The sequence below is a fragment of the Callorhinus ursinus genome, unplaced genomic scaffold, assembly GCF_003265705.2.
Source record: "Callorhinus ursinus isolate GAN/ISIS: 27379988/994484 unplaced genomic scaffold, GSC_fseal_2.0 scaffold18, whole genome shotgun sequence".
In the NCBI taxonomy this organism is placed as follows: domain Eukaryota; kingdom Metazoa; phylum Chordata; class Mammalia; order Carnivora; family Otariidae; genus Callorhinus; species Callorhinus ursinus.
The window spans coordinates 12,188,834-12,216,647 of NW_027397080.1; the positions used below are offsets into that span (position 1 = coordinate 12,188,834).

The 27,814-nt window shown below is 57.3% G+C and overlaps 1 protein-coding gene across 5 annotated transcripts; it reads right to left on the reverse strand.

Annotated features, from left to right (window-relative positions):
- Positions 1-131: 131 nt before the first annotated feature.
- NHSL3 (NHS like 3) lies at positions 132-27,814 on the reverse strand. 5 transcript variants are annotated; one of them, XM_073902985.1, is made up of 9 exons: positions 27,503-27,814; positions 6,716-6,886; positions 6,580-6,635; positions 6,163-6,286; positions 5,448-5,564; positions 2,783-5,347; positions 1,805-2,320; positions 974-1,014; positions 132-878 (listed from the first exon to the last, which is right to left on the reverse strand). In XM_073902985.1, the coding sequence occupies exons 1-7, from the start codon at positions 27,735-27,737 to the stop codon at positions 2,298-2,300; spliced, it is 3,291 nt and encodes a 1,096-aa protein (XP_073759086.1). In that variant the 5' UTR covers positions 27,738-27,814; the 3' UTR covers positions 132-878; positions 974-1,014; positions 1,805-2,297. The 5 variants fall into 5 exon arrangements, with proteins under 5 accessions (XP_073759086.1, XP_073759085.1, XP_073759084.1 ...); XM_073902984.1 differs by having other exon boundaries at positions 1,320-2,320; XM_073902983.1 differs by having other exon boundaries at positions 132-1,014.

A 27,814-nucleotide genomic window follows, 5' to 3' on the forward strand; every position in this document is an offset into this window, starting at 1 on the left:
CAAAAACGGGCAGAAGACACCGACTTTGGGGTCCAGTGCTCACAGCAGGCAGAAAGAACATTTTCCCTCCTGATAGTGGGCCCAGTCCCAGACCCCTGTCCCTCTCCCATTAAAAAGCAGCAAACCACAGCCAAGTTTTAATCATTTAATTAACACCTTTGAATGAAACACACACAGAGCTTTTTCATGTGTCTCACTCAGGCTTCAGGGCAGAGGGAATGGATTGTTTGTATAGACATATCAAAGACTCAAAAATTTAAAGAAATATATATATACTTCTCTCTCTAACATTTTTATGGAAATTAAAAATCAGAGGCTTTTGGTCTCTCCATTTGCACTAGGTCAAGCTCATTTACCCCAGAGGACAAAGAAGGGCTGCCTCTTCTGGATCCTCCCTTCTCCTCTGTACTCTGTCCCACCCAGTGGGGAAACAAGCTCAGAAGATTCTAGCTGAGGATAAGGAGCTCAAGTAACATTGAGAGGGGAGGGCAAGAAACACAGAAGCTGGGCTCCCTCCCACCTCCAGCAGCTCTAGGGTTGCCACCAGAGCCTGGTCTCATGGAGGCTTTGGCCTGGTCTTGGTTCCCAGGGCGTTGGGTCAGGAGCTCTGAGCAGAGCAGTGCATACTGACTATCCTCTTTCCCCAGCTCACTGGGCAGGTGCAATAGGTACCCAGTAGCTGCTCGCCCTCACCCATGGGGCAAGGGAACAAGCTTGGTTGACAGCTACAGGGAGAAGACAGTAGTGACGGCGGGCCAGAGGAACCTGGGCTCTCGTACCACATCCCCTGTGTTCCCAGCTCTTGTTCTGGGAGGGGTTCAGTCTCTCCAGAGAAGCAGCTAAAAGTGAGGTTCCTTGCCAGGCTCAAGCCCAAGTCACTGTTGAGGAAAGAGGATCAGGACAGAAGGCGTGGCCCAGGTGGGAGCCACACGACTGGAGGGAAGCGCCGGGGCCAGTGGGGAAGCCAGCTTACCTAGAGAGGTGGCACAGGCTGAAAATAGGTCATTAGAATTCCTAGAGGAGAGATCAGTAACAGAGGCTGACGGCTAGGGGGCAATCACCGAGCCTACTCCCTAGGAGCACAGAACCCCCCTTCATTGACAAGGGAAGAGTCTGCAGAATGAACCTTTGGGTTCCCATCCTTGTCACTCAGCGCCAGCGCCCCCCCCAACCCCGTGAAACCACCTGTGCTGAAAGGCAGCTGCAGAAAGAACATGCACCGAGTAAAGAGAAAGGTCACAGAATGTAATCTGTAGGGCCAGGTTCGGACCCACTGCCCAAACAAGCGCCCCCGCCCCCCGCCAGACCCCTCCACCCACCTCCTCAGGACTTCCTGCCCCCCTGAAAGGGACACAGCTTTGCCACAGCCCATGGGCTCCTGCCTCGGAAGTGTAGTGCCTGCCCACTCCAACCTGACCAAGTGAGACAAGGGGCGGATGCTTGGCATCACCAAGTGCCCACTGAGATGTCTCCCTATTCCATTCTCCCACTCTCTGTAGACAGAGGGCCTGTGGAACTCCCCTCCGGTTCCTCTCCCCCACCCCCACCCCCACTTAGGCCCTGGTGGTCCCCCACTTGTCCCCGGCATGGAGCACCTGGCAGAACTAGAAGGCAAGGAGGGTGGTTGGTGCTAAGTTGAGGCACAGGAGAGCTAACCCTTGCTGCACCCTTTGTGCTTTGGAATCCCACAGCCCCACTCCTGCCTCCAGCCTGGAGAAGCCTGTGGGAATGCAGTGACTCGCCCACCTCCAAGAACTAAGAAATGGGCAAACCGGATCAGAGGGAGGGGACAGATTGGTCCCACCTATGGGCTGGCTAAATGGGGACTGATGCTGCCGCCATGTAAACAGGCCCTTGGAATGTGGCTTCGTGGGCCCTGGAGGATGGACATGCAGCTGCCTTTCAAAAGTGCATTGATTCCGGACCGTATGCGCATGATTTGGACATGTGGAGGGGGAAGCAAAGAAACTCAAATGAGATGCTCTGCTCCCAACTGTGCGGCCTCGAGGCCAGCAGGGGGCGCAGCCACCCGCTCCCACCAGCCTCCTCCTTCAACATGAGGCCAAGGCCAAGACAAGCGGCCCCAGGGAAATCCATTCAGGGGGAAGAGGCATGAGCTGGATGACTTGGAGGGCAGGATCACCACCAGGCTTGCATAAATATCGAAGGCTGTGAAGGTTAAGGCTGCAGGCGTCCTCTCTACTAGGTCTGCCGTATCCTCTCGTCCTTGGAGCTGCTCAGGTCCCTGAGATTGTGTTCCTGGGATGGGTCAGCAGTGCCAGCGAGGTGCCTGGTGGTCAGACCAGCTCTTTCTGTGGGTCTGTGGAGGGGGGCGGGGGGGGACACACTCAACAGGGGGCCTCCCAGCTTGGTTCTGGACGGCCCACGGCACAGCCTCTCCCCAACTGAATGGCCTTGCCTGCAGCACCAGCCAGGTGCTTTACACCCACGAATGCAGTACCACTGCCCTGCGCTTTACAGCGAGGAAATGGAGGCCAGGATGAGTAGAGAAAATGGCAAAGCTGAGGTGGAACTCAGTAGGTCTGACTTCAAAGGCTCCTTCGCTAGCTTATCAAGGGTGACAGCTCACCCTTCCCAGGCAGCCTGACACCAGAAAAATCTGAAAGATCCGGTAACAGATGCCCGGTAGTGGGACTTCAGGCACCTCTTCCCCACCACCAGTGATGGGGGGACCCCCCCGACACACACACACACACTGTCCACGGTACCTGAGCCACACACACACACACACACACACACACACACACACTGTCCACGGTACCTGAGCCAGGCGGGCCCAGCTTCTGCTCCTCGGGGCCCACCAGCTGCACGACGCTTCCGTTCTCCACCAGCTCCCCCTTAGTCCTGTCCTCAGCACGAAGGAGCCCGTCGGTGGGAGGAGCAGGAAGGGACTCGGCCCGAGGAAAGGTGGGGGAGGTGGATGGCGGGACCCCCACCGGGGGCTTGCGGGCCACGGGTGGGGGAGCTTTAGGTGGCTTCTTTGGGGCTGGGGATGGCCGCTGCTCCGAGATGTTCCGAAGTTCAGCCACCAGATTCCGCTGGAGGTCAGCCTGGGCCTCAGGGGACACCGGCCGCTCCAGCTGCAGCTTCTTGGTGCCCTTGGAGAAGATGAAGCTAGCCATAGAGGCAGGGGACTGGGGAGACCGTGGCTCCGCCTCAGGTGGTCCATTGGGCTGGGCACTCTCAGGGTCCTTGCTGGCAGCCAGACTGGAGGCCTTGAGTCGCACAGCAGCATGGAGCCCTGAGGAGGGGGCGGGCGCTGGGCTGGCCCGCCCTGACAGGGCCCTCCGTAGCGGCTTCTGGGGGGCGGATGGCCCGGGTGCCGGGGTTGCAGCTACCGCAGGAGCGCCCACAGAGCGCAGCCGCACCATCTGCAGGAGCGAGGGGGTGACCAGGGGTGCACCAGCATCCTCCCTGGGGGCCGCACTGCCTTTGCTGCAGCCCACTGGTTCCTTCCGAGGGACCTTGGCCAGAAGCCCGGGGACAGCAGCCGAAGGTGGGCCTGGTGGAGCTGGAGGCGGCTCTGGGGAACTGAGGAGCTGGCTCTGGGAAGAGACGGTAACCGGGAAGGACGAAGCAGCCAGGGATCTGACAGGCTCTGGGGCGGCTGGAGGGCCCGCAGGCTCAGCGCCAGCCACAGAGAAAAAGGCCTCCTCAGGTGGGGGAAAGTCAGCCATGGACAGGTCGTGCTCCTCAGGTGCAGGAGGCGGCGGTGGGGGCCAGCTGGGGTCTTGCAGGGGCTCCTCAGCAGTCTCTGGGGCAGACGGGGCCTCAACCACCTCTGGCTTCTTAGTGGGTGGGGGGGGAGGATGATAAGATGGGGGTGGGGACGGTGGGGGTGACTTGTCTTTGGAGGCAATGGGAGACTCCTGCGGTGGGATCAGGGATGTCTGCGGAGCTGGCAGGGGCTCAGGACTCACATCAGTGGTAGAGACGGGCCCGGGGACCACAGCAGGAGTAACCGGAGCAGGGGCCGCTTGGTTAGGACTCTTGGACTTGGAAGGGGGTGGGGAGAAGGGGGCAGGCACCTTGGGGTGAGGAGGTATGGCAAACCTGTCACCCACGGTGGTCGACATCTGTGTACCGGAACGGTCTGAGGGGGCTGGGTCAGAGGATGAGGAGCAGAGAGACGTGAGGGAAGAGGAGACAGAGGCCCCAGGAGACCGAAGGGAAGTGACACGCTCTGGTTTAAGGGGTTGGGCCTTGCCCGGGGAAGCAGGGGCCCCTGTGAGACCCTTGGGAGGGAGGGTAGGGGTACCACTTTGGCTCGAGTACCCACTGGAGGGTGAGAGCGTCCGTTCTGGGGAGCGTGGGGGACGCCGGGAGCCCCCTGGAGACAAGCCAGGCACCCAGGTGCCTGCTGAGCTGGAGGGACAGGGGGCTGCCCCCATCCCTTCTGACCCACCAGTGGTGGGCGGCCGGGGCAGCTGCGGCGGCTGCTTCCGCTCAGGCTTGGGCGGCAACCCCAAGGGCCCGTCAGGGGCTGCCGAGCCCCGCTGATGGAGTGAGTAGGTCCGGCGGGGAGGCGGGGGGGGCCGCTTCAGCTTCCGCAGGGACACGCTCCGGCCCGACAACTGCCCGCTGCTCCGAATGCTGACGGTGTCCGAGGCCTCGGCCGTGCTGCCCCCGCTGGGAGAGCCCCTCCCGCTGCCCCCCTGGGGAAGGGGTGCCACACTATGGCTAGCCACAGAGCTCTCGGGCCGACCCTCAGAGCCACCCTTGGAGGAGAGGGTGGAGCCATCAGACACGATCGTCTCTGAGGACTGAGAGTGGCTCCAGGTGTCACTGGAGGAGGAAGGCTGGCGGCTGCGGGGCCGCGGACTGGAGGCCGAGGAGAAGCGGCCCAGCGAGCGGACAGAGGCTGGGCTGGCTGAGAGCAGGCTGCAGCGGCTCAGGGTGCGTAGGCTGCAGCGGCCCAGGGCCACCACGTCCACGGTGGGAGGGAGCACAGCGTGCGGGATCAGTTTCGACAAGTAGGTGGCCTGGGGCGAGATGGACATGGCCGGGCTCAGGGGCTCTGGAGGCCCTGCTCCTCCTGTCAGGCCGGGCACCGCTAAGGACATGGGCCGGGTCACCGGTGGGGGCCGGGGCCCCGTGGACCGCCCAACAAGGGTGTCATCCCGGTAGATACGGTCAATGTGGCGCTGCAGCATGGCCTCCGCCTCGGCACCAGCCTCGGCCTGCGCCTCCAGCGCCTGCAGGGACACCCGGGCGCCGGTCCCCGAGGCCGGGCCCGCTGGGCGGCCGTCCACCGTGGGGATGCGCACCGCATCCCGAGGACCAGGGGGCCGAGGGGTACCTGGTGCCTCACGCTCGTGCCGCAGGCCTGCAAGGGACAGGGAGGACACGGGAGTCAGCAGTGGGGGCGGCCGGGGCTCCCCACGCAGCCCCACGCCACCCCACCACCCTCCTACTGTGCGGCTCACCGAGCTCCTTCTGCACGTGCTGCGGCAGTCCCAGCACCGTGCTCCGCCTCTCGCGGCGCCGCCGCCCTGACTTCCCAGATGATTTGGAAAATGAGTCATGGGGTCGGAAGGTAGAGCCTGGGGGCCAGTCCAGGGGAGAGAAACCATTAGAGCAGGTCTCGGGGCACATTTTGCAGAGCACTGCTTTCGTAGAATAACTAATAAGAGCTCTGCAAAAAGATTTCCATAATCAAGTAGGCGTGGGCAAAGCTAGGTTCAACAAAGCTAGACACTTCTTTTCGGTACGACTTCTGGAAGGCTTTACTAGGCCGAGGATAATTTCCATTTAGTGAACAATTATTATGTGTTAGTCAGCATGCTAAACACTTGGCATTCATTCTGATAATGTTAAGTACTCTTATCCTCATTTTTATAGAACATCAAACGGAAGACTGGAGTGGCTGAGGGTTGGCCCAAGGTCACACAGCTGGGGAGGAGCAACACCAGGCTCAAAAACAGGTTTCCTGACTCCTAACTGTCCTGCTTTGCAGTTGGGTGTGCATCAGGAGTCTCCAAGAAGACACAGGTGATACTGTGTTTCCTGAATTCACTGACTCACAGAGCTTCGGGAGGTGCTAGATTAGGGGGAAAAGGGGAAAGCTGCAGGGGCTGGGACCCCAGATAGTGCCCACCACCCCTCTGCCCCGTCCAAGAATCCGGGCTGGTGAGCAGACACCTTTGCGCTGGATCATCTCTGAGCGGATAGAGAGAGCATCCTCTGCTGTGGAGCTCTCAGCCGTGTAGGATGTGGTCTGGCTGCAGAAGGAGATGCTATCTTCATCCGGCCCCATTCGGGAAGACTGTTGGGGGAAGAAGGAGATGAGGCCCTGGCCTCAGGCCACCCCAGAAGCCTACGTGGGCCTCTTGCTGTTGCCTCTTCAGGGCTCCCCTGTGGAGCTTTGGACTCCGATTCTCCCTGGCTTCACCTAGCACTGAGCAGACCTCAGCTGGACTAGCCCTTAGGGGTCATCTAGTCTACTCCTTCGCGATACAAGAAGGAAACTGAGATCCAGAAGGGTTCAAAGACATACTTGCCAGAGATTAAGCAGGGAGGGAAAAGCAGAGTCAGGAGTGAGCTGGGGGCAGGGCTCACCTGGATGCTCTGGGTGTCTCCATGGTCCCAGCCACCCTTATTCAGTTTCTGTTTTTCTGGAAGACACCAGAAAGGTGTGTTGGGCTAGGCCCCTGACCTTGGAAGCCAAGAGTAGTCCCGGAGGGGAGAAAGTTACCTTGGTGCTGTAGGGAACGGAGCCCCTCCTGGGCCTGTGTGTGCAGCTCTTCCAGGTGAGGTGGCCGCCCGCTGGGGAAGAAGACATTGTCCTGGTGCTCATCCACTACAGACCCTGGACCCTGGCCAGGCCCTACACTTAGACGTTTGTCACTCTCAGCCTTGGCAGAGCCTAGTGGAATGGGGGAGGAAGAGAAGTGAGGCCTGAGAGCATCTGGGTCCTGGGGATGCACAGGCCCCACAACAATAGCACCCACAGTCCCAAGACTGCACACAGCCCCTGGACATACATGCAACGCCTACCTTCCCCAATCTGTACGCACAACTCACAGTCCTGTGTTATACACTCAATACACATAGCCCCATGTACATGTACAAACTCTACCCAAGCGTGCTTGTATCTGAGTACCACACCACACAAAGGACCCCATACAGGTCACCATACCCAGGGCACACAAGCCCACCACAGAGGCACACAACACCCACAGGCTTCAGTCTCTACACACACCCACAGGCTTCAGGATGTACACAAACAGCACCCAAGTATAAACACATCGGAAGCCAACATCAAACACAGGGGCCCCCAGAGAACATACCCAGCCCCCACAACATCCACAGTCCCCATTCTGTACATATACAAACAGTACCCAAATATACACGCAACTGTGTATCCACACGTCACTCAGGGCCCGACACAAAGCACCCCAATATACACACAGCCCATAGCGGATACATTTCTCTTGTCGCCACACCCCAAGCTCCACTTTAGGGAAAACCAACCACCCCTTTCACACACACCTTTGGCCCAGGCCCAGGAAGACACCGTGGGACACTAGGGAGGGCTGTGGGCTAGCAGGGGTCCTAACCAGAATTCCCATGAAGTCCTGGGAGGAGGGACAAACCAGGGACATGGCCTCTGTGTCCCCTACTCACCCATGTGGCTGTCCCTTAGTGGAAGGATGGGCCGGGGAGGGGAGAAGGCGGCCCCGGGGTCCCTCCACCCCCAGAGGCCCTCCACCCCCAGACGAGGCAGCCCCCACCTCTCTTGGGAGAACATTCCCAGGCATCCCCCTCTCCTGGAGGCCCCAGCCCCCCGTGCAGAGGAGCCAGGGATCCATTACAAAGGATCCTGTTACAGGCCCCGCCCATGGGGAAGCTGGTCATCTAATCCTGGGAATGAGGGGCTGTGTCAGCACTTTGCAGCCCCAGCCCCCCTTTAAATGGAACCCACAACATAAGCAAAAGCACTGGGAGGATCATGTGACCTTGGCAGCACCTTGTAGAGGGGCAGGAACAAAACAAGCCCTTTAAACGGCCACGCCCCACGATCAGGGGCTTCAGCTCAGACACCTGCCCATTCCTACCTCCTCAGCTCATTCTTCAACAGCCAGCTCCTGCCCAGGGAACCTGCAGGGACCCTACAGGGTCAGAGCTCCTAGGTCTCCTGACAATCCAACCCATGGAGTCTCGCCTAACCCCTGAATTTTACAAGTTGGGGAAACAGGATTGAAAAGGAAAGGCCTTGCCTAAGGTCATCCAGCAAATCAGAGTCAGTGCCAGGACTCAGTTCAAGATTCCCAGAGGGGGACTCCTGAATCACACTCAAAGTGAGGATCCCCTGCCCACCCCCCAAAAGTCCAATAAACTCTGGCCCCCATGTCTTAATCCAGGCCTGAAAGCCTAGTTCCTAGAAGCAGAAAGCAGGCAGAGACCCCTCCCTCCAAAACTTCTCCACCGTCCTGCCCTCCGCCTCTAAACAGCATTTCGATGATCGTGCCCCAAATTCCAGCGGGGCTACTTTCCTCTCCCCTCTGCTCCCCACATCCCATCCTCCCACACATGCTGACTGACCTGGGGGTCGGCGGGGGTGTTCTGCCTCTCAGACCTGAAGCATTAGGATGCACCCAGTACAGTGTGGGTACCTCCAGAGGAAGCAGTCTCACCCAAGGGCTGCAGGCTTCAAGGTCAGAGACACCTGGACCCATCCTCCCAAACCCAACCAAGCAGGGCCCAGACAAAAGCAGCGGAAAAGCCGCTGGACAAAGGCACAGCGGAGGACAGGGCCGTCTGGCCGCCTTACTGCTCCCCATCCCCCACCCACTACCCTTCCCCAGCCTTGATCCCCCTTTTTACAGAAGGCTCTGGCAAATGGAGGTGTCAGGGTCCCTCCTCGCCCCCTCCCCAGCCACACCCACTCACCCTTCTTCTTAAAGAGCCCGAGGAGCACCGGGAGGCGGCGGCCCAGGAACACCACCATGACTGCGGGTGCCACCAGGGCCGTCCCCTATTCCGGCCTCTCCGGAACGCCGGGCGCCGCCCTCACCATAAGCCGGCACCGAGTGGTGCGAGTCGCCCGCCCGGCTGCAGAGCCGACTCCAGGCGAGGAGGGGGAGGGGCTGCTCTCCAGGTCCTCCTCCCACCTGCACCACTGATCCCGCCCCTCAAGTGGAGTGCAGAGGCAGGAACAGTCCCAGATTCTGACGGGGAAACTGAGGCCCAGAGTCTGCGGATGCTTAGCTCTGGTGGAGAGTGGGACTAGCAGGGCTGAAGATGCTCAGGCCCCGGGGGGCAGACCACTAACCCGTCCCCAAGTCCTCTTCTAAACGGTCAGGAGCCAAAGCCATGGCAGGGGTCCCAGCTGCCAGATGGTGGGTAGAAGAGCCACTAGACCACACTTGGCATGATGCCCATCCCCAAGTCCTCCTGGCTGGTAAGGGTCATTCCCTGGGGAAGGAACTCAGGGAATGGAACATGGAACAACAGCCTGGCAGAAGCCCAGAACTGCCTGTGATGGCAAGGCCATCGGCAAAGGCCCCTGGAGGCGTGGGAGCCAGCCCAGGACACAGGACACCGGGAAGCCAGGGAGTTGTCCAGAGCAGAAACACAGTGGCTGCTGGGAACAACTCCTCGTGTGTATGTTCAGACCCATGCTTTTCAAAGGACTTTCTTCCCACTTCGGTCATGTGGGAAGCAGCTCAGAGAAGCACTGTGAACTCTCCAAGGTCACAGAGCAGAGGCAGGCTTCATCGTATACCTCCTGCTCCTCCAGCCCAGGACCCTTCCCAATGGCCCCACTCTGTGACTTGGTGACTAGTGGATCACCAGGCAGAGAGAACAGAATTAGCCAAAAAAAAAAAAAACCCGGTAGTAGGCAAGGGCAGTAAAAATGAGGGGTAGGAGGTAACTGGAGGGAAGACAGCTCCAAGTTCAAATTCAGCTCTGTCACACACAAGTCATGACTTCATATGGAAACAAGACCAGTGAACTCCCCCTTACAAGACTGTTGTACCCATTCATTCAACCAGCAAGTATTTATTACGCTAGTACGGGGGCTACAGCGAATGGAGGAGAACTTTATCTTGTTCACCCTAGCGCCTAAATCAGCGCCTGTCATACCGTGAGTTCAATAAACATTTGACAAATACATCAACGAGGTACACTAAGAATACAATTTTAGATTAGTGAGGACTGAGGGGCTATGATAGGGAAGGGGTGCCTCTAGGGGCACGAAGGAAAGTCTCTCTAAGGAAAGGCCATTGGAACCAAGACCCGCAGAAAGCAAAGGAGCGGGCCAGGGCAAGTGCTGGGCGCAGAGCCTTCTGGGCTGGGGCAGCAGCAAGTGTAAAGGCCTCAAGGCAGGAGTGGGGGCTGGAAATGAGGGGGTGGGGGGAGGTGTCTCAGAACAGACAACGGGAGGCCAGTGGGGCGGGAAATATGGTGAGCAAGGGAGAAAATGGCAGGAGCCAGGTCGGGTGAGGCCCCACAGGTCAGCAGGGAAGGTTCATCTAGGTAATGACAGTGTTAAGAGATCCCCTCGGGCAACTCCAGAAAGAGTAGCTGAGGCTGTGGAAGAGAAAGTCTGTGAAGCACTGCCCCCAAACTCACCTCAGGACACGGCTCTCTTGCAGCACCTTTCTCCCTGAGTCGCTAAGAATTCACAGTGGCTCCCACGCGGCAAACAAGGGGCTTCCCTCTGCTGCCCCTTCCCCATTTGCTGCCCCGCCTCTCAGAGACCACTCAAGCAGAGGCTGAGCCCTCACTCTCTGGAGCACAAACTTTTGTGCAGCTGGATAGGGCGTAAATCCACAAATCATTTAAATCTAAACAACAATCCTAAGAAGTAGGCACTTTTATCCCCATTTGACAGATGAGGAAGTGGAGGCCAGAAAGGGCAAGCTGGGAAGGGTAAGGTGGCATTTGCCCTCAGGACAACTTGAACCCAAAAGCTATGCTCTGTCTGCTGTGCGAGCTACAAACCTGATCTCCCCTCTGAGGAAGGGCTGAGGGACCCAATCATCCCCAGAAATTCGAGGTTTCTTGGCCACATCCTCCCCTTGTCCCTCTCTTAGGCCAGACCCATCCACCCCTTATTAGTCCCGCTCAGACGCGAAGAGCAGCAGCCCCACACTTGCAGGGAGATTAATGCCAGGGGCTGGGGGAAGGCAAACAGTCTCTGCCCTCAGGGATCTTAAAACAGCCCTTTGAGACAGGTTCTCGAACATACTCTCCTGTAACTGATCCTGGACCTATGAGGCTCGGAGAGCTAGGTGACTTCCCAAGCTCTAGCTGGCTCCAAAACTGAAGCCTCTAATCACGCAGGGCACAGTCATCCTCAGCTTCCCCCTAACCAGGGAAACTCGGGGCTGAGCTCCACAAAGGGCAGGGGGAACAGCAGCTCAAGGTCCCAGGCCCCCAGCTGGCTGTCAGGGCCACAGCTGCAAATTCCCAGAGGATCCAAGGCTCTCACACTTGATAACATCTGGTTGCTCTAGCAACACCCCTCCCCCCCCCCCAGCTTGGCCAGAGCCTGAGGTCTCTCGGAGCCACTCAAGGCTCAGGCCCACACACCTGTGACTTGCTTAGGGAGGGGCTCAGCAACCTGAGTCTCAGGTGGAGGGCAGGGTCCTCACAAAGAAACTGGGGCTGACAGAGTGGAAGACCTCGCCCAAGGCCACATTTAGAGTCCTTGTTCCTGGACCTTCTGCCCTGGTACAGTCCAGAGGTGCAGCCGGGGGCTGAAGCTCACCACCAGCCTCCGCCTCCCCTCCTCCCCCACCTGCCCGAGGAAGGAAGCTTCCTGGATCAGAGAAGACACCTTGCTCTTGGCCACACCCCTCACATGAAGGGCACACCAGGAAGCACACAGGCCAAGCTTGGGAGCTCAGATCTAGTCCACCAGCAGAGGTTCTGTGCACAACGACCTCCAAAATGTCCCACTGGGCGCCCCCCCCCACCCTGACAGGTGCGTGCTCTCAGGACCACATCCACAAAGCACACCCAGGCCACCCTAATCCAGCTCCTTGTCACACACCAGCACAACTGCACTCACACAGGGCCCAGCCAGGTGGCTGTGTGTACACAAAGGCAGGTGCATGTACCCACCACTCTGGGGCTTTCCTGGGCCGGGGAACAGGGAGGAAAGGGGGGAGGGAGCCCCCAACCCCCAAGGCCAAGTGCACATTTGTGCTCATGCGTACACACTGTCTTGGCAACATCCTCCACGGGGTGAGGCCTCAACCTGTCCCATTCCAGAGCATGGGGCGAGGGTGGTGGCACGCCCACAGCCAGGCAGGCCTGACTCAGGGGAGAGGAATGAAGGGGGGAGGGCACAGCTGCCCAGGTGGCCTTGCTCAGGAGCTGGAACCCTCCAGGCCTGGCCCTGGGCCTGACCCCACTCCCCCACCACCACATCTGACCCCAGGCCAGCCCAGGAGGCAGGATTCAGAGTGTTCAGAGGTCCTGAGTCTCAAGCCCTCTGTCCTGGTGAACAAACCAGGGCCTTCCAATAGGAGCAGACCCAGAACACATGGAGATTTTATTCTCTTAGAGACAAGACAAAGGGACATGAACATCACAAAAACCTTCAGGTGAAGGTTTCTTTTTTCTTCTGTCTCCCAGAACACCTAACAAAAACCCAAAAGCCATGTATGACTTCCCTTTTAACAAATGAGTACAAGGAGGCTCCAGGGAAAGTGACTTGCTCAAGGTCACCCAACCAGGAAGTGGCTGAGCCCACAGCCAAACTTGGGTCTCACTCAACGCTTTCATGGTCCTAAGTCTGAGGAAGTTACGGGATCAGGGGGGCTGCAACCTCAGTTCCTGCCCAAAGAGGGGGAGCTCTACACCCCACCTCTACAGGGGGGAAATCCCCCTCCTTCCTTCCCTCAGTGGGAGGCCCCACCCTAGAGCAGAGCTGAAGAGCTGACAGGCCGGTTCTAAGGTAAATATGGGGGGGGCAGGGAGTGCCCCTGACAAGGAGAGGAGGATCCCATGCCTGACGCGCCTGGGGGGAACCAGCAGCAGTGCAGGGAGGAATTAGCTACAATAATATTAATAAATGTCATAACGAGTTTCCGGGTCAGTATTTGCTCCTGACAATAACATAGTAATCTCTTTCGGCCAGGATGCGCGTCTAACTTTCCGAGAGCCTTTTCCTTTGTCCCTTCAAGGCACGGTTCTCCCTATTTTACAGATGGCGGAAGGCAGCCACGATGAAGTCAAGAGAGGAAAGGCCTGGGAGTCAGAAGGTCTGGATTAGAGAGGCCTTGGTCGAATGAATCAGCCTCTCTGGGCCTCAGTTTCATCTGTAAAGTAGGACTCACAGCCACCTCACAGAGTGCCTGGGAAATCCGAAGCCACACACAAGCAAGTGCAAACACAAAGTGCTGGGCTCAGAGGGAGCCTCTGCCTCTCCAGGGTGGAGGGATGGGTAAAGGTCCCTCTCAGGCCTTTCCACTCACAACACCATAATAAACTTGTACTTATCCAGTGCCAACCAATTGAGAGACACACGTGGTCTCACTAAATCCCCCTCGCCCTATGGAGGCACTCCCTCAGGGTCAGTGACTAACCCAAGGTCACACAGCTAGTGACTGGCAGAGTCAGGGTGTGTGAGCCCAGCTCTGACTGGCTGTAAAATCCTGTTCTTTTTTTTTTTAAGTTTTTTTTTTAATTTATTCATTCAAGACACAGAGATACAGAGAGAGAGAGAGAGAGAGAGAGAGAGAGAGAGCACAAGCAGGAAGAGAAGCAGAGGGAGAGGGAGAAGCAGGCTCCCCGCCGAGCAGGGAGCCCGACGCGGGGCTTGATCCCAGGACCCCGGGATCATGACCTGAACCAAAGGAAGACGCCTAACCACCTGAGCCACCCAGGCGCCCCATGTAAAATCCTGTTCTTCCCATGCCACCAGAGGCCTCCTCTCCCACCCACTTCCGGAGCTCTCTTCAAGTCCCAAGTGGCATTAAGGACCATTATTAAGATAAGGTCTGATAGGGACACTTAACAAGCTCCCTCTCAGCTCATCAGTGACCTAGCCCTAACCCTTCTGTTGGGGACGGAAGGGAATTTCAGGGCCAGACCAGAGACCCCACAGCCCTGGGAGTCAGGAGCCTCAGGCTTGAGCTCTCCCTGCCCCCCAACTGCAGCATGATGCTGAGCCAGGCTGTGCCCTTTTCCGAGCCTCAGTGTCTTCATCTGTGAGATGGGAGGGTTGGCGAGCCGATCTCTAAAGATCCCTCAGCATGCAGGACTCTGCCCCTAGGAGGGTAGTGGTCCCCCACTTTGGGTCAGGGCTGGGGCAGCAAGGGGGTTCACCTTATCTCAAATTCCTCAGACCAGAGAGGGCTGGGCCAGCCCCTTGTCTGGAAGCCCAGGGTTTCCACAACCAAGTGCAGACATACAGTTGGTCACAAGTCTCCTCCAGGAAAGTGGAGGAGACAGAGAGACGCTGGGGTGAGGGGTAAGAGAAGCGGGACTTTTCCCAGTTTGGGGAGCTACCAAAGGCCCCTGGCACTCCAAGTACAGAGGCAGGGGGAGGGAAGAAAAGAATTCCAGGTGGTCTGACTCCACCAGTGACTCAGTCCATTCCTTCAATCACTTCATCTGCAAGGGGGGCCATGGTGGGGGGGTGGGCGGGAGCATGTGTATAAACCTGACAGTACAATGTCTGGGAAAAAGAGGGTGGTATGGTGGGGGATGCTCCCTGGGCTCCCAATTCACATCTTCCACCAATCCCCCAAACTGCCCAGGACCAGATGCCCAGTGGGTCTGGGGAGGGGAGGGTGGGGTTGGATTCCTGAGATCCAAGGCCAAACAATCCCAGCAGGTTACAGTATCTTTCCAGCAGTGAGAAGGCCTCTCCCTATCCCCCCGACACTTCCCTTTGTCCAAGGGCACTGATCCAATGGACCAACCGTTCCTTGGATCTCAGTTCTCCTTCCATTTCCCACCTGCTCCCTCTCTGAGCCCTTGGGGGGGGGGGGGCTTCAATGCTTCATCCTCAACCCCTGCCCCTCTCCCACAGCACTTCCTTCACTTGTCCTCCCTACAAAGTCCAAACCCCCAGGACCTCAGGCTTTCTTTGCCCAGAGGATCTGCAGGCCCCTCAATCATAAGAAACCCATCTATTCCTAAACTGATTAAGGGTACAGGCTTCAGAATCTTGACAGGCTTGGTTCTGAATCTCGGTTCAGCTACCTTCCTTGCTGAGTGGCCTCGGGCAAGTGACTTCACTTCTCTAAGCTCCAGCTTCCTCATCTGTTAAATGGGGACGATAATGGCTTCTAGCTTATAAGACTGTTGGGGGACGAATGAACTAACCAATGTAAAGGGTTTAGCATAGGCCCTTATTTTTAGCTCTGAGTTATTGTCTCTGTCACTGTCCCCCAGCCGAGCAGCCTCGAGCACAGAGCCTTCACAGCCCTCTCTGGCCCTTATTCCCAACATCTGATTAATCCCAGGTCCTATCACTTCTGCCACCTCCTCCGCAGTGTCTCTGCAGCTGCCACTCCTCTCCACTCCCACAGCCCCCACCCTGTCCCCAGCCCTCACCTCACCACCTCTCCCCTGGATTACTGCAATAGCCTCCAGACTGCTCTCTGGAGCTTCCACTCTCACCACCCCACCCCCCAACCTGTCCTGCCTGCACCTGCCCCTGCTGTGGCGCCATCTTCCTAACATACCACTTTCGCAGGCTCCTCCCTTGCTCAAACACCTTCACTGGCTCCCCAAGGCCAAGAGACTCCAGCCCTCTCTGCTTGCCTTGCATTCTTTCCCTCATCTTCTCACAGATGAATCAAGTGGATAAGTACTCAAACATCAGTCCCATACCTGGGCATGTGACAGCAGAGGCCTAGTGCTGGGGAAGCCTTAGAATCCTCAGACCAAAGGAATGGAAGTTTGCATTCACAGTGGAACTCCTTCTCTTCCCAAGCAAAGGAAGGAGCCTCGACTACATTTCTCTCCAGCCTCCACGCTCAGGTTCAACTCTATGCCTTTGCTCACGACCATTGCCCCATCGCTGAAGTGCATTCCTGGTCCTCTCTCTCGTTTAATCAACAATTCAGGACTCATTCCAACCTTGTAGTTACTTCAAAGACCAAATTAAGACCATCTCCCCAGTCTTCTAAAACTGACCCCAACCCAAAAGCCTTCTGAATATTCCCCAGCCTCCACACTTACTTCTGTGTTGCCTTGACATTGCTTTCTGGTTTTTAGGACCACCTTAAAGCCTGGTTAGTCCCTGAGTTGCAGCAGGAACTTAAGAGCACACGGGCTAGTGGGCGAGACTGTAAACAGAGGTTTCTTCATCTCTCTCTCCCCCACCACAAATGGTCACAAGTCCAGACCCACAGTTGGTTCTCAGGAAACCATCAGATTAGAGTGACCACAGGAAAGCAGGCGGAGCCCCAGCCCCACCCCTCGGTGCGGAATCCAAGAGGAGAGACAGGTGGACACATCCAGGACTTCAGGATTGCTAGGACACGGAGACTCCTGGAAGGTCCCGGAGTCTCTCATCAATCCACCTTCTGAGGAATCCGCAGAGCGCCTACCAGAACTTAATTAACCCTTTCCTGCTGTTATTTTGATTATGACGATTATTCTTTAAACCGCTACTGGCAAATGACCTTGCACAAGCCCACCTTCTCCAGACCTCAGTCTCTTTATCCACAAAATGGCTAGACAGAACTATAAGGGCCCCAGAAGTCACCTAAGCTACGCCCCCCTAAATCCACTGACAGGCCCCTCTGTGGGAGCCAGGAGGTCCACAGAAATGGAAACAATCTGCTCAAGGTCACCAGAGCCCATACCAGAGCCACACTGAAAACGCAGACCCCCTAATGCCCAGCCCAGCTTCTTCCTGTCACCCCCTATGTGGAGGGATGAGATCATCAGGCTCATTTCAGAACCTCTAGGAATGTGGGCCACCCTAGGAAGACATGGGTGGATTCCCTCACCACAGCAGAAGGAACCCCACCCCACCCCACCTTCCCCAGAATTCTTTCACTCCCAAAGACCAGAAGGAACACCTGCCTCTGTTGAGGACCCCTTATCTTCCTCAGGGGAAGGGGCAGATTCACCAGGTTAAGGGAACTAGCCACCCTCCACAGCCCCTCCTCCAACACCCCTTGGGACTCTGGGGGATACCCCGAACTGTCGCACCTGCTGGGGAAAACCAGGAATCCCACTTCCCAGCCCTAGGGTTGGAGGCCTTTTCTCCATTCTCCCCCTCTACCCACCCCCCACTTGGAGGCAGGAATGTGACCCGCGGAGAGATCCCGCAGCACGCCAGGAAAGGGCTGCGTTCCAGCTCGGTGGCTGCACTGAAAGGGGGGACATGCGGCAGCGACCACGGGGACCGCGGGTGGGGGGAAGGGGGACGAGAGGCAGCGGCGACGCAGGTGGGGGCGGGGAGGGAGCCCAGAGAACCAGTCTGACTCCCGATCACGCCAGACGGAGGCGGCCCCGAAGTCTCCAGCCCCTGGTTTCCTGCTTCTCCCCTGCACCTCTGTCTCCCCTCCCTCCTGCAAACTTTCAGCCTCTTGGGGCTAACGAGTGTGTGTGTACAAGCGCCTTAGGCTCTGTCTTTGAGCCTGAGTGTGGGAGTCTGGTTGTGCAGTTCTGAACCCGTGTGTACATCTGTGTGCCTAAGCCGCTGGGCAACTGTACCTACATGACTGATGTGTGTGTGCGACTGTGTGAATCTGACCGTGCGGCATAATTCGCGTGGCACTATATACCGTACACCTAGGTGTTATGTACCTGTGTCTCGGGGTCTGTGCGTCCTACAGCGATGCTGTGGGTGTGAACGTGTGTCTGCATGTCCGTACATTTGAGTGGGTGTTGTGTGTGACTGTGAAAATTGTGAACATGTACGTGTGCCCGCCCGTGGGTATTCGTATGTACGTGTGCCTCTTTGCGCATGTGAGGGGTGGGGTCTGTGCGGGGGATTCCCGGCCCCCCACGCTCACACCCACCAAGCCCCGGGAGGGGGCAGCAGCGGTGGCGGCGGCTGCGGCTGCGGCAAGGAGACCCTCCTCCCCGCCTGCCCCGCCCCCACCCCCGGCCCCTACCTGCCGGCCGCTTCGCCGACCGCCCGAACCGCCAGAAGCTGCGGGCCCGGGGGCCGCTGGGGGCCTTCCTCTTGTGGTGTGAGTTGCCCATGGCGGGCGCGGGAGCCGGCGCGGAAACCCTAGCGCAGCCCAACCAGCCCGGCCGCCGGGCCCGCAGCCCCGGGAGGGAGGCAGAGAGACGCGCGGGCGGCCGCCGCAGGCGCCCCCGGCCCCAGCTCAGCCACGCCTCCGGGCTCTGCGGCCAATGGCCGGGCCGGGGGCGGGGACAGTGGAGGGGCGGGGCCTCACGCGCGTCCCGTAGGCTCCGCCCTTCTCAGGACCTGGGAGACCAGCTGAGCCACCCCACCCAGAGCGCTCGCGAAAGGCCGGCGTGTCCAGGTGGGGCAGGCTGGTGGCCCGCTCTCCCGGCCCAAGGGCCGCCTCTCTGAGGATTGCAGAGGAGCCCGGAGAACTCGGAGCAGGGCCCCAGGCAGGCGGGGTCCGGAGCCCCGCTGCTGCTAGGGCCCACCCCGTGAGTGTCACGTGTCTGTGTGTGTATCTCCTGTCTCTGTGCCTGTGTGTACAAATGTATCGATCTGACTGTATTTCTGTGGTAGTCGTGTTCAAAATAACAGCACCCTTTTATATAGCCTTTACTATGTGCCAGGTGCTCTGATAACTGCTTTCATGCCACAAAACAATTCTATAAGGTAGGTACTTTTATCATCCCTGTTTTACAGATGGGGAAACTGAGGTTCCATGAAGTCAGCTGACTAGCCCAAAGTCAAACAGCAGTAAGCTGCTGAACTAGGACTCAAACCCAGACTGACTCTAATACCCACCGACCATGCTACGACCCCTCCACTTTCTCTGTGCCTGTGCATGTTAACTGGGCATTGGTAATTGTATGCTTCAATGTGGCTGTGTAGTTGTGTACCTGTGTATATGTCTGTGACCCTGAACACTTGGATGCCTCTGAGTAATCATCTGTGTGTGAGACTGTGTGCCTGTATCCATATAGAGTCTGTTTTCAAATGTCTGGATGTATGCTTTTGTGTGTCTGCCTATGTAATTGTGACTGGCTCTGTCACGTTGTGTCTGAGTGTAAGGAATGGAGTGTGAAGGTAAACGTATGTGAAGCCGCCCATGGTTGTGTGCCCCTCACTCACCCCCCCCTCGTACAAGTCTTTTGTTTTTCAAACCTAGGCCAGGCTTCACCTCTTCCAGAAACCTTCCAGGCTGCCAGGCTGTCCTCACCTCTATGTCCTCACAAGTGCCCTTGTGCCCAGGGCCCAGCAGCCTGGGCAGTGGCTCTCCTTTACCATTGCTCTGCCCTGTCTCTCCAACCAGGGGCAGCATGGTGTAGCAGAGACACCGCTGGGCTGGGAGTCCAGAGCCCTCAGTGCTAAGCCCCATATTGCTCATCCTTTCTGCCACCTGAGCAGATCCCTCCACTACACTGTGCTGCCCCTTATGCCCAGTGTCTCCAGGGCACCCCGTGCCTCCTGGCAAAATGGGAGAGTCAGAGCTGATTCCCTACCCTCCTTGAGGCCCACACCTTGCTAAGAGTTTGAGGTTAACAACAATGCAGTCCCTGAGGGGTTATATTTTATTCATCCATCCAGAAAACACTTGTCAAACATACACTATATATACCAAGCTGTGTGTACCAGGCTCCTGCTTTGCACAGAGAGTCCTAGTGTCAAAGCTGGAGGAGACCTCAGAGTATCTGCTAGCCCAGTTCCCTCAATTTACAGGTGGGGCCCATAAAGGGGAAAGGTGGTGTGGCGGAGCAGAGAGAATACTCAAGGATAACATCCAGATCCCTTGGCATGAGTTGAGCAACGGCAGGTATGCAAAGAGCTTCAAGGGACATCTGGAGGGTAGCAGGTGTCTTGGCCTTTGCAAGAGGCCTGGCAGCAACTGCCCTGCCCCCAGTTCAACCTCATCTCCCACCACACCCCTGCTGCTTGCCACCACCCCGCCCTCCCACTACACACCTCCAGGTCTTCCCACGTGCTTCTTCCTCCTCCAGCTTTGCCTGGAAGATTCCTCGTTCTCCTCAGTACCCTGCCCGACAGTCTGTTCCTCCAGGAAGTCCTCCCTGCACCCGTCCTCCCCCAGCTCAGCCCTCTGTGCTTCCACAAGCACTAGTGCTGCCCTCTGAAAGAATCGATCGCACCCCAGGGCTCCAGCACCCTGCGTAACACCGTCCCAGCACTTGTCTCGAGACAACGGTGCCTTTTGGTATCTCCCTTTCCAACCAGAAAACAAGCTCCCCAAGACAGTGATCGCCTCCCTCCGCCTCAGTACGCCCAAGTGCAGCATGGTGATGGGCACCCAGCAGGTGTGCTGTGGGTGTTGAACAGGAGCTGATGGAAGCAGAGACGGTGGGGCTTGCCTGCTGACGGAGGTGGTGATGATGTTGCCTACGTACTGGGAGAGGGGAAGCGGCACGGGCAGGAGAGTCCCAGTCTCACCTCCTTTCACTACAGAGGCTGTGCTGGCTCCAGGATCCTAGAGGAAGAGTGTTGCCCCCAGCCAAGAGCGGAAGGGTGCCTGGGGTAGGACCGTGGGAAGGAGGAGCTGGTAGGGAAGACCAGAACTCCTGGAAACCACAACACTGGGCCTGAGTGCCTCGTGACTCTCTGGACGGGCACGGTGAAGAGCTCGCCTAGCTAGAGGCTCGGAGGAGAGGGGTGTCCTGAGCAAACAGGAGGCCCAACCTGGAGCAGACCCCAGCAGCAGCCTCCGGGGAATTATGCACTTTGCCAGAAGATTTGGGGTTTAAACGCTTTGCAAGCTGAGCTGTCTCAGTGTCCCCTCTGTGCCAGTCACAGGCCTGGGCACCCTGTGAGTAGAGCTGACAACCTTTGATGAACCGGCCCCTGAGGGCAGGAGACATAAAAGCAGAGAGTCAGTGGAGTATAATAATGGGAGAGATGGACAACGATTTCACCCGTCCTGCCCCAGGAAGCTGCTGCCACCTACTTCTCCCCCAAGTCGGCCCAAGTGGGGTCTGCTGGGTCTGCAGCCGTGCAGCCGGAAGGTGGAGGTGTGGATACCTGCTCTCCCCACCCCACCACTTTCACCATGGCCCAAACAATGTACAATGCCTCCTCTCATTAGTCTTCATCCGCATGTGACAGGCCAGGAGCAGCTGAGACAGCTTTGAGGGCTGGGGAGAGGGGGATTTCCGGGGGACAGCTGGGTAAGGGGAGGCTCTCCCTCTTCCCTCTTCTGACAAGAGGGGAGATTTTTCTGGCGCAGGATTTAGCCACCCGAGTTCAGCAACCCTTGCTGGCAGCCCTGCTTCAGGGGCAGGAGAGGGACAGAACAGCGGAGGGAGGGCCCATCCTAGCCTGAAGGGGATTTCCAGAACTCTGGGACGTGGGCCATGGGTGGGGATTTGAGGCCTCCATGAGGAGGGAGGGGGAGAGGCAGCTGGAACAAGCCCCTGAAGGTGTTGGAGGTAAGGGAGGGGATGGAGGCCTTCTTGGCCTCAGCTTCGCGCTCATCTCATCCCACTCCTGGTAGGGGCACCTCTCTGGGACGGGATTTTCCATTTGAAGTCTGAACAAAGGAGTAGGGAAGCTGAGGTCAGCCTGGCGGGTGAGGGCTCCTAGTCCACCTCTAGTGCTGGCCGGCTGGATGACCTTGAGCGAGACACTTCGTCCTCTGGGCCTCAGCCGCCCGTCTGTATGTGCCATGAGGGCAGCCTGTGGCATCTCAGGCCATCGACGCTGAGTTTCTGGAATTGGAAGATGCCCAAGCTCTGGGGCCCCTATCAGATCACCCACCTATTACCCAGAGCCACTTTGTGCCAGGCCCTGTGCTGGGCAGGGCAGAGGGAAAGGAACATCAACCCAGCTCCTGCCCTCAGGCTGTTCAAAACAGCGAGGATGGCAATTCCTATACCCACAGAACCCAGACAGCCAGTTGGCCCCAGCCCTTCGCAGGTGCCTTGCCCGATTCCAGCCCTGCAAATCCCTCAACCCCCCAGCTTCCACTCATCCTTCCATTTTAGTTCACATGTCACCTCCTCCGGGAAGGCATCCCTGATGTCACCCTGGGATCACTATGCTCCCTCCTTTGTCCCACTTCTTAACCCTTAATTACCTGTTCAATGTCTGGTTCCTCCCTCCGAGTACAAGGTTCGTGAGACTGGGACCTTGTCTCTCATCCATCCCCAGGACAATGTCTGGCACATAGTAGGTACTTACTACCTAATGTTAAATACTTACTAAGTATTTTGATATACATTAGTGAGGCTCCCTCTCCCATCTGGACCCAAGATAGATAATGCCCATCCCTTTACAGGGGCCTGGAGGAGGTGGACACAGATTCCTCTATGGAAGTCACTCCCCCACTGGATGTATCCCACAGCAGAGGGAGCCCTGCCCCAGTCACATTGGTCCAGGCCCCAGGCTAAGGACACTGAGATGCCCTACCCAAAAAGGTGGCCAGAAAAAGACTGTCCAATTCCAAATCCCTTAAGCACCCGCTCTAGTCTGGAGGCAGTAATGTCCCTTGGGGCTATCAAGAGAGATGATGATGCTGGCGCCGGGCCTTGAGGGATGAATAAGAGTTCAGTGGATGGAAAAGTGAAGGGAAGCACACCCTAAGTAGGGTAAGCAGTGCCTGCAATGGCACAGAATGTGGAAATACACTTTTATTGAAAAGCAAACAGAGGGGCACCTGGGTGGTGCAGCCAGTTAAGCATCTGACTTTTGATTTCAGCTCGTGGCCCCGATCTCAGGGTTGTGAGATCGAGCCCTGCGTGGACTCTGTGTGGGGCATGGAGGCTGCTTAAGATTTTCTCTCTCCTCCTCCCTCTGCCCCTCCCCCCCAAAAAAAAGAAAGAAAGAAAGGCAAACAGACACTATCTTCCCTTAGATAGGCAAAGTGTCCATTATCCAAAGTGCCTTTGGGTCCTCACTTTGCTTTTAAAAGAGCTACAAAGGGGCGCCTGAGTGGCTCAGTCGGTTAAGCGACTGCCTTCGGCTCAGGTCATGATCCCGGGGTCCCAGGACGGAGCCCCGCATCAGGCTCCCTGCTCAGTGGGGAGTCTGCTTCTCCCTCTGCCCCTCACCCTGCTCATTCTCTCACTCTCTCTCAAATAAATAAATAAAATCTTTTTAAAAAATAAAACTAAATTGAAAAAAAAAAAGAGAGCCATACAGGCCCCTTCCTCAGCAGAGAGAGATGGCATTATTCACACAGATTCTCCCCGCCCACCTTACTATAACATCTAGGCCACTGGGTCCCAACGTCTTGTCCATGACTGGCCAAAAGGCAGACTCTCCTTTCCTGAGCATAGCTCCCACCCATTCTCCCACCAGAATTCTAGAACCAGGGAGGTTCTCAGAGGCCATGAAACCCCATCATTGTCAAGACAGGGCATATGTGGCCCACAGTGGGGTAGAACTCAAACTCAAGAGTCTCTCCACAACTCCACACCAAGGAGAGTTCCTGCTGAGTGAGTGGCCAGGCCAGCGTTGTTCAGGTTAAATCTGCTGGGCCTCAGTTCTTTCAGTACCGAAGCCACCGCACTCTGACTACCCCGTCCCCTCCCTGGCCACTACCCACTGCCCAAGAGGAGCCTTCAGGAGGGCTACATTCTCCTACAGTGGTTACTGGTTCCTCGTCTCCAGAGTCAGAAACATACCTAGCCTCATACTGTTTGGCTTCCAGAGCGTGGCCTCGGGAGGCCGACTGAGAGTTTCTGTCATTGCCATGCTGTGAACATCATTTCCATGCAGGTGGGGACCTTGCCTGTCCCGTCCCAGGTACTCACATTACCCTGAACAGTGCTGGACACGACATAATAAAGAATATGTCTTTTTCAAATGAATGAAGCTGAGTGACCTTGATCGACTTACTTTTCACCCACTGGGCCTATTTTCTCACCTAGAAATGGTAATAACTGCCCACCTCCCAGGTTGTGGTTAAGGACAAAGGAAAACATTCATGAAAATGCCCAGCCAGGGTCTGACACATAGCAGCCTTCATGTTCCTTCTTCAAATGAGCCAGCACACGGGGTGCCTGGGTGGCTCAGTCGGTCGAGCACCCGACCCTTGATTTGGCTTGGGTCATGATCTTGGGGTTGTGGGATCAAGCCCCGCCAATGGCTCCCCACTCAGCACAGAGTCTGCTTGAGATTCTCTCTCCTCTCCCTCTTCCCCTCCACCCACTCTCTCTCTCTCTCAAATAAATCAATCAAATTAGCCAGCACCCTGCCCTCCTTCTACACTCTGCTTACCTCCTGTAGAGAGCCTCCCCTGGTTATCTACTGGGCTCCAGTCCTGGCATCTGTCCCAGAAACACTTCCTCCCCACATACTTGTCTAGAGTCCAGGTGATATTTCTGGAAAATATGGATTCTTAGTTGTTTACCTTTCCTTATGCCTGAGTCTTCTGTTGGACAAGGGTTAAGAATCCACCTTCCGTGGCTTCCCCCTCAAACAATCATCATCATCACCACCATGGGTATCTGAGGTGGGACCAAGAGTTGAGTTCCAAACATGGATCAGCTAGTGTCCAAGTCCTCAGCATCGCAAGTGCAGAAACCTGCTCCCATCCAGACCATTCTCCACAGTTCACAGAGCACCTGCATCTCGGTTATCTCATTTGACCCCTGAAACACCCTTATAATGCCAGGATTTATTCTATTTTACAGATCAGGAAACTGAGGCTTAGAGGGGCTCACAATCTGCCAGTGTCACGCAGCCTGGGAGGGCCGGCAGAGTTGTCCTGTCAGCCTCTGAGCCCATTCCCACCAGACTGGGTCCTTAGAGCTCAGGCGAAGGTGATTAATAAGAGTAAGCCCTTGCATTTCAGTGGTGATTTCATGGTCCTCTAATTTCCACATTCGCTCTTGTGAGATCTTACAGAGACAATCGTGGAGTCACGGACCCACCAATGCAATGTCCAGCCAGAGGGTCACCCCTGTGAAAAGGTCCCCTCTCTTCCCTGAGACAGTAATCAGTGGGGCCACAGAGAGGTTGCTGCCCAACGTCACAGGGCTTGCTAGTGACCGAGCCAGAATTTGAACTCTCATTTTCCTAACTCTCCTACTCCTCCCACTCTTGACAGCTTCCTTCACTTCTCTCTGGGCCTTTTGCCATCTGTAGAATGGGTTGGATGAGAAGATCTTTCAGCCTTACCCGCTGGTCTGTGTCCCACCCGCATGTCCTCTTCATGAAAACAGTACCGGTTTTGGAGGCAGATGGTTTGAGTTTGAATCCCAGTTTGGACAAATGAAGCACTCACTGTCCCTAAGCCTCAATTTTTTCATCGGCAAATGGGCCCAAGTGAGCTAATGGATACAGGGCTCCTGGCACATTCAGAATAATCAATAACTACCAGATTTCCTCCCTTTTCTTTCTAAGTCTGTGCAGGGCAGGCCTGGAAGACAAGGGCTCAAAATTCTACTCCAAGCTCAGTTTTCCCAACTTAACTGCGGAGAAGTCAGATTAGGGGAGCCACGACCTGCATCTCAGAGATTGGGATGGGGGAGCTTCCGAGCAAAGGCCCCTGACCTCTCAGGAACTTTCTGTATATTCCTCCTTCCCATCTCCCCCCTCCCCCCATCTCCATTCTGAACATTTTCCCCAGAAAGAGTTAAGTCTTCTCTGGGCTTTCCCTTCCTGACCAGTAGTGCCAATGGAGATTAGAGAGATCGGATTTATTTCTCTTAATAAACAGAAAAGAAGTTGGGCCAGGCAGGTGACAAGGAAACAATTGGAATAATAGGAGGCTGGAGCAAAAGGGAGTTAGGACTCCCTCTAGTCGGACCTGGAGCCACCCCCAGATCTGGAGATACAACAGCCAGGGGCAGGGAGGTGGTTCCTATGCACATGGGCTCAAATCAGGCAACATGCTGCCCAGAAAGCCCAGTGCTACCAGATACCTAACACACGCAGGGGGAGGCCTACCCACTGACCCAATGATCCCAACCCAGGCTGTTGGAGCAGGGACGTACAGGGTCAGCTTTTCCAGCCCGTCTCCAGGCGGGTCTCAGAGGGGAAAAGGGTCCACTGCCCTGGGGTACACCACTAGCCTTCTATCTCCAATCCTGACCATCTGACCAGAATCCATCCTGCTCCAATTCTGACCCATGCCCTCTTGAGATGGGGATGACTTCACACTGAATCCCAGTGGGACAGCATTAGGACAGACTCTGCATCAGTTGGGAGCCCTGAGAAACACCCCTCACCCAAACCCTTCCTCAGGGCTTGGCCCAGCCATCCCCACCCCAGCACCGTAACTTCTATTTGTGCCTGGGCCAAAGGCCCTCTTCCAAAAGGAAGATGGGGCCAGACGCAATCACACAAGAGGCTTTTCACCCTCTTCCTGACCCCTCAAACGTTCCTTCTAATTCTCCTGCAGAGGAGGTGGTTAAAGGACACTGGGAGGGTAAACACAGTATGGGATGGGCCCGAACACACCGCCATTTCCTCACCTCTGGCCCTGCAGCTCCAGCCAGAGGAAAGGTAGACTTCGGAGCAGGGCAAGCCCCAAGGGAGCCCCACCCTCTTGCAGAGACTCATGCCCTACCCCTCAAAAGGGAGAAAGAAACAGAGGGGGAAATGAGAAAAGAACCAAGCAAGTGCCCAAAAGGAAAGTGACCCCAGCAGGGATGGGCCAAGTCAGCCACCCCTTCCCTCCCCTCAGGCTGCCCATCCATCAGGCCAGAGAGAGCCCAGAGACAGGGAATTGGCTGTTGTATTTTAAGTACCCATCGCAGCTCAGGTACAGCCTCTCCATTAATGTGGGCCTCAGTTTCCTCCATCTGTAAGCACACTTCTGACACGGGCATGTTTCTACCAGGACTGGGGGTAAGGAGTGATGGGGAGGGGCGCCATGGTTGGTTCTCATCGGGGGGGGGAGGTTCAGCACGCCAGGAGGTGGATGTTTGCCGTTTGGCCCAGGGGAATGGTGAGGGGGGCCAGGTGGGAAGAGCTAACACCGTTAAGAGCCCAAAGCATGCTGTGCCCCACGCTGGGTCCTCTGTGGGGCTGAAACACCTTCTGAGTGCAGTTGACCTTCTGGACCTGGAGGAATCCCCACCAGAGACGCAAGGCCACCTGCCTCTCCCATGGGCCCCAGGCCAGAGCCGAGTGTCCGGCCCCCTGACTCAGCAGAGGGCAGAAGCTGGGTGAGCCTGGGGGAGGGGGACTGCTTCACCGTCCCAAGAGCCAGACTACCGGCACTTCCTGCTTAAGCCAGGAGATTCCTGCCCCAGCCCTAGAATGGGACCGGGCTGAGTCTGGGAAATGCCGGGGCGGGGGCGGCGGAGAATGGGGGGTGCTCGCGCTGAGCCCCGGGCTCTCCGCCTCCCCGGCCCCGGCGCCTAGGGGCTCACCCTTCCAACACGCCGCGGACCCCCGGCGGAGCCACCCCGGCAGCACCCTCGGCGCCGCCCGGCGCGCAGCCCAGGTGCCCGGCCGCCTTACCTCGGCCTTTACCCTTGGCCCTCCTGGCCTTGTCGTCCGCCTTCTTGGCCCGGGGGGCGGCCGATTCGGCTCCCTCGGTCCCCGCCGCCTTCTTCTTGCGCCGCTTGCCCCGCAGCCAGCTGAAGGCGCGGCGGAGGCCGGACGCGCCGGAGCGGGACTTCTTCCTGCGCGGGGGGCCGCCTGGGCCCCCCGGCTCGTCGGCCGCAGGTGCGGCGGGGGGCGCGCGGGCCGCCATGGCGCGGCGGGCGGACCTCCGGCGCGGGGTAGGAGGGGGTCAGGCCCCCTGCGGCCGGGCACCCATGCGCGGCGCGG

Coding starts and splice junctions, on each gene's coding strand:
- NHSL3 (XM_073902985.1), bottom strand. CDS start 27,737: ATGGCGGCCCGCGCGCCCCCCGCCGCACCTGCGGCCGACGAGCCGGGG. Junction 6,887..27,502: donor GGCCAAGGGTAAAGGCCGAG/GTAAGGCGGCCG, acceptor CCATTCCACTAG/GCTCTGCCAAGGCTGAGAGT. Junction 2,321..2,782: donor GCTGGGCCCGCCTGGCTCAG/GTACCGTGGACA, acceptor CCCCCTCCACAG/ACCCACAGAAAGAGCTGGTC.